We start from the raw sequence: 15360 nt of genomic DNA, 5'->3' as shown, positions 1-15360 counted from the left end.
TTAGCTACTTCTTCTTTTAGAGGAGGATATCTCTAGATTTTTGTCTATTTTTAAAACTCAATTCACCTCAAAAGTCCGTTTTCTCCCTTCGAGTTAAATACTGAAGGTTTCTGAAGGTTTCTGATACCTACATTATAAAAATCATACATGTCAAAATGTACCATACTTTATTAAACATAATATGAAGGTTTGACTCAACAGAAACATGTGAGAATGGTGACCAAAAAAAGTGGAGGGGGGCGCCTGGGTGGCTCAGTCAGTTGGGCCTCTGACTCTTGATTTTGGCTCAGCTCATGATCTCGAGATTGTGGGATTGAGACCCGCATCAGACTCCATGCTCAGTGGAGAGTCTACCTACCTCCCTACCTCTCTCTCTCTCTCTCTCTCTCTCTCTCTCTCTCTCTCTCTCTCTCCCCCCCCCTCCCTTTGCCCCTCCCCGTGGCTCATGCTCTCTCAATAAATAAATCAATCTTAAAAAAAGAGTCTGTTTTTAAAAAATGTGGAGGAAGAAAGTGATAATCCAAATATTTGTTATTAAAAATATCTCAACGTGGTCCTGTTGGAATTCTAAGTTCCAAGAGTACAAAGCAGAAAAGATTGCACATACTGAAACAATAAATAGGTTTAGCTGAAATATTTGTTTATATCTTTTCTCTTAGTCATTGCTTCTTTCCCATTTTATTGTTTATGGAAATGCAGTTTATATTTAAGCCAATAGATAAAAATAAAAACGCTAGAGATGGGGCACCTGGATGGCTCAGCAGTTAAGCGTCTGCCTTCAGCTCAGGTCATGATCCCAGGGGCCTGGGATGGAGCCCCATGTCAGGCTCCCTGCTCAGCAGAGTCTGCTTCTCCCTTTTTCTCTCCCTCTGCCTCTCCCCCGGCTCATGCTCGTGCACACACGTGCGCGCTCTCTCAAATAAATAAAGAAAACTTAAAAAAAAAACAAAACACTAGAGATTATTATATATATTTTAAAGATTTATTTATTTGAGAGAGAGAGCGAGAGCATGAGCAGGAAGGGCAGAGGGAGAAGGAGAGAGAAACTAAAGCACACTCCACACTGAGCACAGAGCCAAACGTGGGGCTCAATCTCACGAACCTGAGATCAAAACCCAAGCCAAAACCAAGAGTCGGATGCTCGACTGTGCCACCCAGATGTGCCAAGATAATTGCATTTTTTTAAAGTTTTTTTTTTAAAGATTTTACTTATTTATTTGACAGAGAGAGACACAGAGAAAGATGGAACACAAGCAGGGGGAGTGGGAGAGGGAGAAGCAGGCTTCCCACTGAGCAGGGAGCCCGATGCGGGGCTCCGTCCCAGGACCCCGGGATCATGACCTGAGCCGAAGGCAGATGCTTAACGACTGAGTCACCCAGGCGCCCCGATAATTGCATTTTTTAAGGAATTTTCTTTACGGTTACTCGGGTTCATGAGGTCACATGGTGCATAGCTAAATTCGTTCCCAAGTTCACATGCCACTTGGGAGACTGACGGAGAAACCTAAGGAAAACAAATCATAAGAATGTTTTCCTGCACTCCTATCATTTAGATAGCAGAAATGAGCTATTTCCGAACACAATCACGTATTTAGACAACCCCATTTTATACACGATCTCTTCTCCTAAGTGGAAAATCAAAATGACTCAGATAACTGATAAAGAGAAAAAAACAAAAGAGCAGCAGCAAAGTGAACCTCTTACCTCTTTTTGAAGTTGAACTTTCTCTTTTTCCAAATCCAGGAAGTCTATCTGTAACATGCCTATCTCGTTCTTAACCTTTTGAACATCTTGCTGTATTTCTTCTTGTAGATATACTTCTGATGTTCCGTAACTACATGGTGGAGAAGAACTCTCATTTTCTACTTCGGGTTCCATACTTCTATAGTTATTAGTACTGTCATTATCTGCACAGAATGGCTTCCGGAACAAGTCTTTTGTCTTCTTGTAAGTGTCTGTAACAGCAGAACTATTGTGCCTTTTTATTTGAGCCATCTGTCTCACCTCATTGGAGCTGGAAAACCTTTTGTCACAAAGGCTTTCCGAATGACTAGACTGAGGTATATGTCCCATCTCTAATTTAGAATTAGTGCTATTTTGGTTCATACTTTTTGCCATTGGCATGTCAAGCTCTTGGTCTTCTTTCACTTCAAACATAGTGAGTGGGTTCCTTACTTTTTTATTTTCTGTATCACTTTTAAAACTCTTATTTTTGTTAAAAACATGCTCAGTGTCTGGTTTGTGACCATTTTCACAGTCCGATTTATTTTCACTTAAAGCAAAATCAGAAGATGACTGGCAAGCAAATCTGAGACTAGACGTTTTTTGTTCAGCAAATGCCTGAAATACTAGAGGGACAGGCACTGCAAATGTATCCCTTTTCTCACAATCGAGTCTGTCATTTGTCAAGTTAGAAGGTATTTCCATTACGTTTGCTCCTTCTTTAAAGTTACCATGTAGTGACTCTTCCTTAGGATAAGGAGCAATTTTGTATCTTTGACAAGTTTTACCAAACTTCCGCTTTAACTGCCTTGTGATGAGTTTTAAATTCTTTTTCCACTCTAATTTGCCTTGTTTGATCCAGAGTTCCTCATGCTTCTGCACAGGAGGATGTTCTGAATATACAGATATATGAGCCTGTCTATCAGAGTTCTTCTTCATCTCTGGTTCTCGAAACTTTTTTTGCAGATGCAAAAGTGGAAGATTAATTTGCTTGGTTTGATTTTCAGATGTCTTTTCTGCCAGGATACATGTTTGTAAAATAACTTCATCCTTAAGTAATCAAGTATGGACAAAGAAAAATTAGAAAATAATTAAAATTTAACTGTTAGATTTCTTAATCTATGTAAGCTGCTCCCAAGTCACTGGATTGTAACAAAGAAGGAAAAATAACTCGCCCTAGCTTAAGACAGAAGAAAAACATAAATCCATCAACTTAACTTTGTCAGTTTTTTGGAAATAAACAATTCATTCCATGTTCCATCTACCAAAAAATGAATTACATTATTTTTAATGTGACAAACTTAAAAACATTTTACCTCACCATACCTTACATAGTGAGCCCCTACCGTGCATTTGAGGATTTTCTTTAAAGACTAATAACTAGAGAATAGGCAAATTTTAAATTATTAGGAGCCAAAATCAATTAACATCAATCAGAAAGAAAATTCCTAAATCTTAATTCAAATTATATACTACGGTAGTTTTATACATCACTATAATTATCTGCTTCTATCCAGCTCTAATATAATGTCCACTGAGAGTGGATAAGAAAAATGTTAATAATACTGATTTCCTATGCTGAAATGGAATAACTGAAAGAGTTATGGTTTATTACCCAACTACACTCCCATCCTGGAAGGTGGGTTCTAGGCAATTGGCAATTGTGCTGATTTTATGACCCCACTCTCTGAAGTCAACTACACAGAGATCACAAGGCAAAATAAATCTATAATCTTGGCATTAGTGATGGGCAATACAGAACTGCACATTTTGAACCACTGAGAATAATTACTCCTTCTACGTGGATCTAAGTCAGTAGTCATCATTTTTATGCTGCTCATAATTTCAACTGCTTAAACATATGATTCAATATTTGGTGTTACCTTCTTTATCACATAAAAAGTGACAAAAATGGAAGAAGCAAACAATATTCAGGAATTTTTTTTTTCCTCTCAATTCCAAGGATGAAGTTTAGCTATAAGTTACTATAAATTCTAACAACAGTTTAAGGTCTGTAACTTGTAAAATTTTATAAAAACTAAATATTAAATTAAAATCTATTGACCTCAATATGTCCATTCAAAAGATAATTTCATTTGAACTATGTTATATTATTAAAGGAGGAAAAACAATATAAAAGCAGAAATTTACATTTAAATTTAACTTTTTACATACCTGTAGGTGGTTATTTTCCCTTTCGTCCAGTCTTTTTTGCTCTTCCTCTGATGTCCTTTCTAAGTCTCCTTCTGCTGGCAAATCTATGTATTTAGTTAAAATGGACTACTTAGAATGGTTAGGTAAAAGCTGTAACCTTCTTAAAAATAGAAAATAACATTTCATCTATTGATGGTTTAAATTAAACTTAATCTTTAGCTGAATATTTACTTTAAGAAATACTTTTAATTATCAAAAAATTCAACAAACCATTTGGGAAATACTAAATGTCACCAGGTTAAAGACATACAAACATCTCAACGATTCATTCACAAGTTCATCCACCTAATATCAATGAACAATACACTCAGAAACAAAATTTTAAAATGCAGCAGAAACATGAAAAATCACAACAGACTATTCTTTACCTTGTAACAGCACCTCTTAACACCCAAAGCTTCAACTACAACATTATTCATGGTTTCCAAAATTATTACTATTTTTTATGCCTTTATTAGTGTACAACCTTCCTATGGGTGTATGTCCCTGCTGAGTGTAAACAGTCCTGAAATGTTTTCCTCTCCTACTTGATAAATTTCTTCACATCTTTTAGGACACAGACTGCTATGTAAAGTCATCCTTGATTATGGCTAGTCTTCCCCAGATTAATAGGTGTCTCTTTCTTCAGGGGTACCTTAGTACTTTACAGATTTTTCTAGTGTATCTTCACCACCTGAACTGTAAACTACTTCTTTCTATATCTATTTCTTTGGCTCCTGGACTGTATGGGACAATCTTCTCTCACTCTCTCTCTTTTTTTAGAGAGGGGGGAGGAGCAGAGAGAGAGAGAGAGAGAATCTTGACCAGGCTCCAAGCCCAGCACTGAGCCCCACACGGGCCTCGATCTCACAACTCTGAGGTCATGACCTGAGCCGAAATCAAGAGTTGGACGCTCAACCGACTGAGCCACACAGGTGCCCCTGTATGGGGCAATCTCTTAAGTCATCTCTATGTAAACAGTCTTTATTTTACTCAGTTATTATTTACTGAGTTCCCAGTAAGTGCTAGGCACCCAGGTTTCAAGAGGCACGTAGATAAAAGATGTCAGGAATGGTTTTTCTGGAGATAATGCCTGAACCGAAACTGAAAACAGTGAGGTCAGCCAGATTCAAAGGGGTTAGAGGGAGAAAAACAGGGAGAGTATGCAAGGCTGTAGGAAGACAAGGGAGAGAAGCACACAGCAGGGTAAATATTTGTCTAAAAGGGAGAGAAGCACACAACAGGGTAAGTATTTGTCTAAAATACAGGGATCTAAGAGGAAGACATCACCAGCAGTTCAGAATGCCAGAGAAAAGGGCAGATGGCAGAAAGGGCTAGAGAGTTTGGCCGAAGTCAAGATTATGAAAGCTTTATATGTAAGTTCAAGATACCTGGACACCAATATATATTTTTTTAAAGATTTTATTTATTTATTTGATAGAGAGAATGAGATAGAGCATGAGAGGGGGGAGGGTCAGAGGGAGAAGCAGACTCCCTGCTGAGCAGGGAGCCCGATGTGGGACTCGATCCCAGGACTCCAGGATCATGATCTCAGCGGAAGGCAGTCGCTTAACCAACTGAGGCACCAGGCGCCCACAAATACATTTTCAACAGTGGTTCCTAGTCATATTGACATTTGAGACAGATCATTCAAAATGCTGTGGAGAGGGATGAATTTGAGGGGCACTGTCACACAAGATGGGAGATGAATTACAAGGCAGTACTACAAAATAAAGATGAAGTACACCTGAACTGACAGAATGGGTCCAGAAATATTGAGGATATAAAATCATCAGGGCACAGTACAGAATAAATCTGTATTAAATGAATAAGCACACAATCGTGGGTCCCTAGAGAACTAACTTTGCTCACCACTTTATAAAAGGCATCAAGTGAGAAGAGAAACAATCTATATGAACTGTTTTAACTTGCTTGTATTTCTAATTTTTGTTTCAGATCTTCCTTTGTTACAGGAGCCTGTAGGTATTTTAAAAGTCCTCCTTGGATCTACCAAGCTCAGGAAGAAGTAACAGCAAACAAGTCACTTGTAGAGGTAAATAACTTTGGATTTCTTGCTGTACTCACTACTCTAGGAGATAATTGAAAATCTTTTGAAAACACAGTGTTAATTCTACAAGTAAAGACAGAACATAAAACTACAAGGGTGAAAAAAATATTGTATGATTTATTAGTACAGACCTGATCATATGACTGATAAAAGGCATGGAATTAACTGGTACATTAAGTAGAGCACACATTAGTTGTGGTTAATCAAAAGACTGAGTATCTTAGTAGAATGAAAACTGACTTTCCATGTATTATTTTTAAATAATATAGTGCTCCTTAAAACCAGTATTCCATTTATTCATTAAAAATAATAAAGGGACGTGCCTGGGTGGCTCAGTCAGTTAAACGGCTGCCTTCAGCTCAGGTCATGATCGCAGGGTCCTGGGATCGAGCCCCGCATCGGGCACCCTGCTCAGAGGAGAGCCTGCTTCTCCCTCTGACACTCCTCCCACTTGTTCTCTCAATTTCTCTCTCTCTCAAATAAATAAAAATTTTAAATAACAATAATAATAATAAAGGGGCATCTGGGTGGCTCAGTGAGTTAAGTGTCCAACTTTTGATTTAGGCTCAGGTCATGTTCTCAGGGTCATGAGATGGAGCCCCCCCTTAGGCCCTGTGCTGAGCATGAAGCCTGCTTGGGATTCTCTCTCTCCCTATCCCTCTCTCTCTCTCTCTCTAAAAAGATAAAATAAAAATAATAAAACAAGGAGATGGACTATGCATACATAGCTGAGAAGATGATACTATATAGTAAATTCTCAACTATTCCCATTACTGCTGGGAAAGCCAACTCTAAAAAAAAAAAGTCATAGAGAACATAGGAAATATTTTAATACTTGATTTGGGAAGGTGCTTTTTTTAGTTACAATGAATATAGCTTGACCAATACTTGTGAATTTAGAGCTATAAAATAAAGCTAGGAAACTATGTTTTGAGTAAGCAATCTTTAGATCTCTACCTAGTATTCCCAACTGGTCCCAAAGTTCTAAATATAATCCTGCTACCTACTCTCAAGTGAATGCTAAAAACTAACCCAAAGGAAATTACATTCTCCTAATTCTTATTCAGGTGTTGCTTTGGTTAGAGGAAGAATACAAATGTCTTGCTAAAAGATATTCTGTTTGGTTGTAGGTTGCATAAAAGGAGTAAACACAAAGTAAATTTTGCCACAAAAGTATTTTTGAAAAATCATAACTATGGTGAAGTCATGGAGAGGCTGAATTCTCTATGCTTCTTTATTACCTTGTTTGTGCTCTCTGCTTTCTGGTAGCTGTGATTTATACAGGTCATGGAGTTTATAATTCTCTAACAGAAACACAACTCCAATATCATTAATCTTTACTTTCTCTATGAAGGTCGTCTGTCCAAATCCTCTGGATGCTGACTGATTTGGGGTCACCGAGTGTGATACAGATGGGCATTCATCATCAACTCTCAAAGCCCTGGATCTTTGACAAGACACAGTACTGTGAGCCAAACACACTGAAGACTTCCAACTGGACAAAGCTGAAAATAAAATTTCATTCATTAGAATGTAAGTAATAAAATAAACTTAGCTAATTTGTATAAATCCCTTTGTCAGAGGAGTCCCATGTCCTACTCTTTTCCCAGACACACTACTACTGATTCGTACCTTATTGTATATTACATGTCCTATACTTGCCATTCATACCGCTGAATTTAACGGTCTCTTTTTTTTTAATTCTCTAGTATTACAGACTTTAATTTACTCACCAAGCTCTATTACATATAGAGCTTTTGTTCGTTAATAATTAAGATTTTCCAGGGTACGAATTTTTTTACTAACAAAATTTATGTCTAACCTTTTCTTTTTTAATACACACCGTGGGGGCGCCTGGGTGGCTCAGTCGGTTAAGCGGCTGCCTTCGGCTCATGTCATGATGTCGGGGTCCTGGGATTGAACCCCGCATCGGGCTCCCTGCTCAGTGGGGAGTCTGCTTCTCCCTCTCCCTCTGCCTGACTCTCTGCCTACTTGTGCTTTCTTTCTATCTCTCTGTCAAATAAATAAATAAAATCTTTAAATAAATAAATAAATAAATAAATATGTACCGTGTATTCTAAAGACATGGGTTTTAAAAAAACTTTTAATGAATGGTTCTACTTTTAATTACAGTGAGGTGGTCTCTCCTCAATGCACCAATATCTTCAGAAATTTTTTTTTATTTTTTTAAAGATTTTATTTCTTTGTTCAGAGAGAGAGCGAGCGAGCACAAGCAGGGAGAGCAGCAGAGGCAGAGGGAGAAGCAGGCTCCTCACTGAGCAAGGATCCCAACATGGGACTCGATCCCAGGATCCTGGGATCATGACCTGAGCCAGAGGCAGACGCTCAACTGACTGAGTCACCTAGGCATCCCTATCTTCAGAAATTTTTAAGCCTTGGATAAACACCATAAATTTATCTGAGAAATGAAAGCCTCGGGTGATCTAATCATTTCCATGTAAAAACAGAGTAAGTCTCAGTAGACACTAGATCCAAAAACTACAGTGCCATGAAACAGAAAATGAATATATAACAAAAATACTTAACTTTTTTTTTTAAACAAGATTGTCTGATTTGAACCTCTTAAGACAAGTGAAAGAAAAAAGCAAGAAATGCAGAAATGAAACCTTAATGCCCATTTCACCACAAGGGCCCCTTTATCATTTTGTGTCCATGAACCCTGTACATGGTTTAAAACAGTTCTCCCATGTCATCTGAGAATCCCCGGAGTTCCAACATCCACCCATTCAATAACGCTAAATGTTATTTGACATTTTCACTCTCATTCTCTTATTAAGTGTACGGTGACGTTTTCTAAAGATATGAGACGTGACAGCATCACAACTCGCATGATTAGTGGGTCATGGCTCTAACGGCTAACAACGTATGATCATGTACGCTTGTATTTTAAATGCTTGTTTTAATTTCTAATATTGTAAATATCAACACTTAAACAGAAGTTCTTTGGAATTCCTAATAATTTTTAAATAGTATAAAAGGACCCTAAGGCCAATAAGTTTAAGAAATATGGTTTTAAAAGATTGTGTCTACAAAATATTAAGATATAACTAATTACTTCCCGCATTTTTAATAATCAAAGACACCCCCCCCACACACACACACACACACAGACACTGCTAATCAGAACACCTGTTTGGCTTAAGATGATCAACATAGTAACACTAAGATGAAATAAACTTAAAACACAATTGACATGTTAGCAAGTGGAGGTCAGAATTGAAATAAACACTGTGAACACTGGAAAAATCTTAGAGTCTAATAATTAACTTCTGGGAATCCCAAGGAAGTAATGGGATTCGAAACTGGGAACTTCAGGATTTCAAAACATAAAAGTAGAAACTAGAGCTAAAGCTTACATTTTTAAAATCTTTTTCTTATGCTTATAAATATCTTTTGTTCAAACATGGGTATCAACAATGGTATCTAACTTATTTATGTCAAATCCTTCAGTTAAATTTGCCACCAAAAAAAAAAAAAAAATTCAGAATAAGAAGACTGTGAGCATTTCAAATATTTTAGTGTACTTCTTTCCACTGTTAAATTTGTATTGTAAAATTTACCTGATTTGGATGTTTGTTTTTCCTTCACTTCTACTGTTTTAGTAGGAACGGAATCTTTCACTTCAACGGTAGGCTGAATGGGTATTGAAACAATATGATTAAGACATGATGTACCTTTCATACAATCTGTAGTTAAAAATTCAAAATGAAAATATAAAAGTTTTACCTTCACGTAAGGATATATTTTAGGAGAATCTAAAACGAAAAATGGACATATAGTTAATTATATGTAAACATGAAAGCCAATTAAACATTCATGCACTTCGTACTAAGCTGAATCCTCAGGCTTGGCTCTGAAAATGATTACATTAGGTTTTGGTGTTCTGTTTCTGGAGATAGGAAGGTGGGTTAGGACAGCGACAAGAGAGAAATATGAACGCATTATAAATATTGAAAAAAAAATACAAATACGTGTTCAACAGAACATGCAGTTAGGATTTCAAAAGTAAGATTATGTTTCAAATGACTATAACTAAAACAGAAAAGTGCACATATACCAATGTGAACACGGTGACTGATGGGGAGAAAAGCAATTTTTAATCAGAGGAACAAATCATGACCTGAGAGGATAAACGTGAAAGCCAATGGTAGAGGCAAAAGAACACCCTTAATGCAGTACAGCAGAATCATTTCTACCATTATACTACAAGTATTTACCATGTTCTTCAACTTGTTCCATAATATAGGCAGTACACAGTTGTGATGATAGTTCAACTGAAGGCATAATTAAGTTTTCATCAGAGAAAGTGTTATGAATTGATCAGCTTCGATATACACTTGTAGGGATAATACTAATAGAAGTGTTCATCTTTGTCCATACCCATGTGGCCTACTGGTATGCCTACATTTCTTGTATCGTCTAGTTTAGCCATCTTAAAATTTCTTGATCCACTCACACAAGAAGGTATATAAAACACATCTAAAAAATAGTGTCTATCAGGGAGCCTGGGTGGCTCAGTTGGTTAAGCGACTGCCTTTGGCTCAGGTCATGATCCTGGAGTCCCGGGATTGAGTCCCGCATCAGGCTCCCTGCTCAGCAGGGAGTCTGCTTCTCCCTCTGACCCTGCCCCCCTCATGCTCTATCTCATTCTCTCTCTCAAATAAATAAAATCTTAAAAAAAAGGAAATAATGTATAATAAGCTTTCAATATGGAAATAGGACTACCAAAATGGAAAAAATCAATTTAATTGCCACAGAAATTTTAGATACTGAAAATCTTTTCTATTTCAAAATCAGTGTCATACTTACTGATAATAACAATTTTAGCATTTAGGGAATGAACGCTATAATCTCTTTTGTTTCCAAAATAAGTTTGATTTGGTAGATCATGTTAGTCTTTAAAAAGGTTTTTTTGAAACAGCTATATCAAAAAATTAGCTTTCTTAAAAAAGAAAAACAGCCAAAGCTTCCATATTCAAATTAATCTCATTTGAATAATGAATACCAATACAACATATATATATTTGATGTCTGATAGATCTGAGGAGGATGAATGAGTGGCTGTTTTACCCCAAGTTTAGCACTCCATCTGCTTTCAGTATTCTTTGTGGAGCAACTGTAATTTAAGCTGCTTTAGTGCAAATACACTCAAGCCATCTAAAGTGAATTCTCTCAAGTTTCCTCAGCAACTCCAAAATTTCCTAGCTACCACGCCTTTCTTTCCTCCCTCCTTCCCTTCACTATCCACCTTCTTCAAAAGTAATTTCTGGGGGCGCCTGGGTGGCACAGTCAGTTGGGTGTCTTGGCTCTTGATTTCAGCTCAGGGCATGATGTCGGGGTCCAGGGACTGAGCCCCACATTGGCCTCCAGGCTCAGCAGGGAGTCTGCTTAAGGATACTCTCTTCCTCTCCCGTTGACCCTCGCCCGGGTTGCTCTCTCTCTCTCTCTTTCTCTCTAAGATAAATAAATAAGTCTTTAAAAAAAGTAATTTCTGGCTCTACGGTCTTGACTGTTCTGCTTTTACATCCCTTCGATTACGGATTGTCTCCACCACTTCTTTCCTCTTTGTTTAGTAGTAGTATCTTACATCTATAACCTCTATTTCTCCATCTCCTTGCTCCCCTCTAGCTAAAAACATGCTCAGCAATAACAACAAAGTCATGCTCTTCCTTGATCCTATTATGTCTTGAACTATCCAGTGGCCCTTCCAGATTTCTCTATAGGGAAGTCTACATCCTTGCTACGGAGCACATGACCCAAGGACCACCAACACTGGCATCACCTGAGAGGTCAGAATGCAGAATCCCAGACCTGCTGCTCACAATGTGCATTTTTAACAAGGTCTCGGATGATTCACTACAATTTGAGAAATTCTGGTCCATACGGAGTCTGCTGCCACATTCCTTTACCTTAACTTAACCTTCTAGAGAAAGCCTCAAGTTCCTATCGATTCTCCAAAACTGAAAATGTATTAAAAGTCATAAACTTTCGAGGTGCCTGGGTGGCTCAGTTGTTAAGCGTCTGCCTTCAGCTCAGGTCATGGTCTCGGCGTCCTGGGATTGAGCCCCACATTGGGCTCCCTGCTTGGCGGGAAGCCTGCTTCTCCCTCTCCCACTCCCCCTGCTTGTGTTCCCTCTCTCGCTGTCTCTCTCTCTGTGTCAAATAAATAAATAAAATTTTTTTAAAAAGTCATAAACTTTCTAATGGACTTTTTATCAGGGCGAAAGCTTCCTTGATCTCCCCTAACTGACCCTGCTCTCTTCTTCCTTCCAATTCTCTTACTTTGCACTAAATGATACTATCTTATGAAGTGCCACCATTTTGTATGACATTAAGATATATACACTTATAGCCGACTAGGACATAGCTCTGCATAATCAGCTACGCCGGTCCTTAATGTCTTCCCAACAGTGAGGACATCAGGAAGAGTGGAAAAATTTTGGCATACTACTCTGACAAACTTTGGTACTGGAAGCTCACTTGATATTATTCCTGCATTTCAAATACTCTGCTCTTCCTTTTAAAAGAATTGTTTTATGTTACCACCTTCCACTATGAGGAGCTGCTTTGCCCTTCATTTACTCCCGGTACTCTCCGCCTTTCTCATCATTCCCTCTTTTGCTCTTTTTCTCTTATTTCCTGATGTTCCTTAGGTCTTAGAGTATCTTGAAATGGAACCAGTAATTTAGCTCCTTCAGTGGTACTCTCAATTTGATCTGTTGCTGACACCTGATAAGATACCAATTTATCTCCTTTTCACATCTTTCTCCTTTCTATGCATTTAATAGGTGATTTTCTTTGGATATTAGAACATATTACTATTCCCATTTTAAATTAACATTCTATCAAGTGACTTTTTAATAAAATACAATTCTTACCTTCTCCTTCTTCACTTAATATAGGTGGTCCTTTCTGATCCGCAGCTCCAGATAAACGTTTCACGTCTTTCTCTGGAAGACTCTCAGAAATACTCTGTTAAAATTAACATCAAAAATGAGCTGCATAAAGACTTCTGAATCCTTTTCTAAGAAAATATCTGAATTTCCTACTTTAACAGCAATCAGACTTCAAATAAGAAAAGCATGTATTGAAAACCAAAACATCTAAAAATCTCATATATACTTTCTAGATTAAGTGTACCTTTTAATCTACATTTGCTCCGACTCTGTAAACCAAACATGGAAGGTCAGAGTAAATACTTTCATAGACAGAAGACTGATTTCTATGTACCTTTCAACAGGAACTAACAAAACACCTAACTCTCCTTTGCATTTCCCACCAAAATAAAAGGACATTAAAAATATGTATTTAAACAAATTCTTTCATAAGTATATTTGCTACAACTGTAAACTGTTCCTGGCGGCAGAAACGTTTTCAGTGCTAAAATAAGAAGATACTTGACATGATGAGAAACCTTGGAGTATATCATGTTGAGTATAAACAGAACATTGTGGTAGCTGCTGCTTCATTTAGATAAACAAAGGCTTGGAATTTTTATTGATAGGAAAAATGGTTGAATGAAATGGCAAAGTAGGAAGAAAAACCTTTCTTGAAATTATATTTAAATAATAGCAAAAAATTTTAGATTCAGGTATGAAACTCTTCAAAAAGTATCGTAAGCTTTCCGAAGGGAAAAATAAAAACATTCATTTATTAATTACCTAAAAAGTACCAGGCACTTATTTTAGTATGCACATTTTCTTTTCTACACCCAACAGTAACAACAATGATTATGACAATGGGGTGGATCTTCCTGCTTCCTGGTCATTCCAAGACATAAGAGTGAAATGATGAACAGATATGATCCATGGTTCTCTCTGTCTAGAATGTCCCTCTCCAAGACCTTCGCACGACCGGTCCTTCTCATCCGCCACTTGGCAGCTCTTGCCACATTCAGAGAGATCTTTCCTGACTAGCGAAATTCCACTCCCATTCTCATCCCCATCCTAAATAAACTCACCCAAAATTACCTAACATAACATTGCCATTTTCTTTATATGAAGCACTCAAAGTAACTTACAATGGATTGTTGTTTCCTTATTTTTTCTGCTGCTACCACTACAGCCTAACCCCTCAACTTATACAGCCTGGTACATGGGTGATATTCAATAACAGAAATCTATTTAAGGTCAAAACATTTAAAATAATCTCACTGAGGGGGTGCCCTTGTGGCAGAGTCAGTTAAGTGTGCAACTCTTGATTTCAGCTCAGTTCATGATCTCAGGGTCATGAGATCAAGCCCCAAGACGGGCTCCGTGCTGAGCATGAAGCCTACTTGGGATTCTCTCTCTCCCTCTTCTTCTGCCCCTCCCCACCCCTCTCACACGCTCTCTCTCTCTCTAAAAAAGAAATAAAATCATCTCACTGAGAAGGTCTCAAGTACCAAGTCACAATACTGTCGACCCTTATACAATGCAAGGGTTAAGGGCGTTCACAGCCGTGCAGCCAAAAATCCACATCTAACTTTTGATTCCCCAAAAACTTAACTACTAATCTCCTATTGAACTTCCTACTTTAAAAGCAATTAGACTTAAAAATAGGAAAAATGTAAATTGAAAACCAAAACATTTAAATAGAAGACCTCGTATCGGCTCTCTAGATCTAATCTACGTCTTAATCCTCATTTGGCCATTGACTGTAAAGTGAGCATGGAAGGTCAGGGTAAATTATAACCTAATGCTGACCTTACCAATAATGTAAAATCAATTAACACATTTTCATGTTATATGTATTATATACTGGATTCTTACAATATAAAGAAAAGGCTATTAAGAAAACCATAAGGAAAACAGATTAACAGTACTGTACTATATCAAAAAAAGTCTGTGTAAGTGGACACACAATTCAAACTCATCCCGTTCAAGGATCAACTGTATACCTATACAATGTCACTGAAACTTAACATATCCCAAATTAGAAATCCACCTGCCCGTTCTAACTTTGCCATTCTTTTCTTGACACTACTGCCATTTATTTTATTGTCCTTCAGAAATCTTCACGTTTAAAAAAAGTGTCCTCAGTGTTTAATAAATCACTAAATACTGCTGTGATCATTTTTGTCCTGTATTTCTCTAGCAGCCTTTACAGTATACAAAGTGTTTTCACATTTGTTACCACATTTGTTCATTACACATACCTGAGAGGTAGGTATTAGTACCATTTTTATGAATGAGGTCACTGACATTCAAACAGGTTAAACAAGTTTTTCTGGGACCCCACAGCTACCAAGTGACAGAACCAGGATGCTAGCATATCTTTTGACTTCAAACACGGTGCTTGCACCATTGTGTAGCACCTGCCTGTGCTAAGAGGTCAGGCCCTTTTTACCTCCTTCCATGGTCCGTCACCTTAAAATA

General features: G+C 37.5%; 1 protein-coding gene across 1 annotated transcript in view; it reads right to left on the bottom strand.

Annotated features, from left to right (window-relative positions):
* The window catches only part of LOC113936885 (ankyrin repeat domain-containing protein 26), a 65854-nt gene that overhangs the window by 35925 nt on the left and 14569 nt on the right, over positions 1–15360 (bottom strand). Inside the window, 7 exon segments of the mRNA XM_035729321.1 lie at positions 1705–2772; positions 3898–3980; positions 7225–7488; positions 9565–9637; positions 9731–9759; positions 10385–10483; positions 12883–12976. Coding sequence (XP_035585214.1) covers positions 1705–2772; positions 3898–3980; positions 7225–7488; positions 9565–9637; positions 9731–9759; positions 10385–10483; positions 12883–12976 — 1710 coding nt within the window.

Source organism: Zalophus californianus, chromosome 9 (genome assembly GCF_009762305.2).
Source record: "Zalophus californianus isolate mZalCal1 chromosome 9, mZalCal1.pri.v2, whole genome shotgun sequence".
Taxonomy (NCBI): domain Eukaryota; kingdom Metazoa; phylum Chordata; class Mammalia; order Carnivora; family Otariidae; genus Zalophus; species Zalophus californianus.
This window is presented reverse-complemented; position numbering and strand designations above follow the sequence as displayed.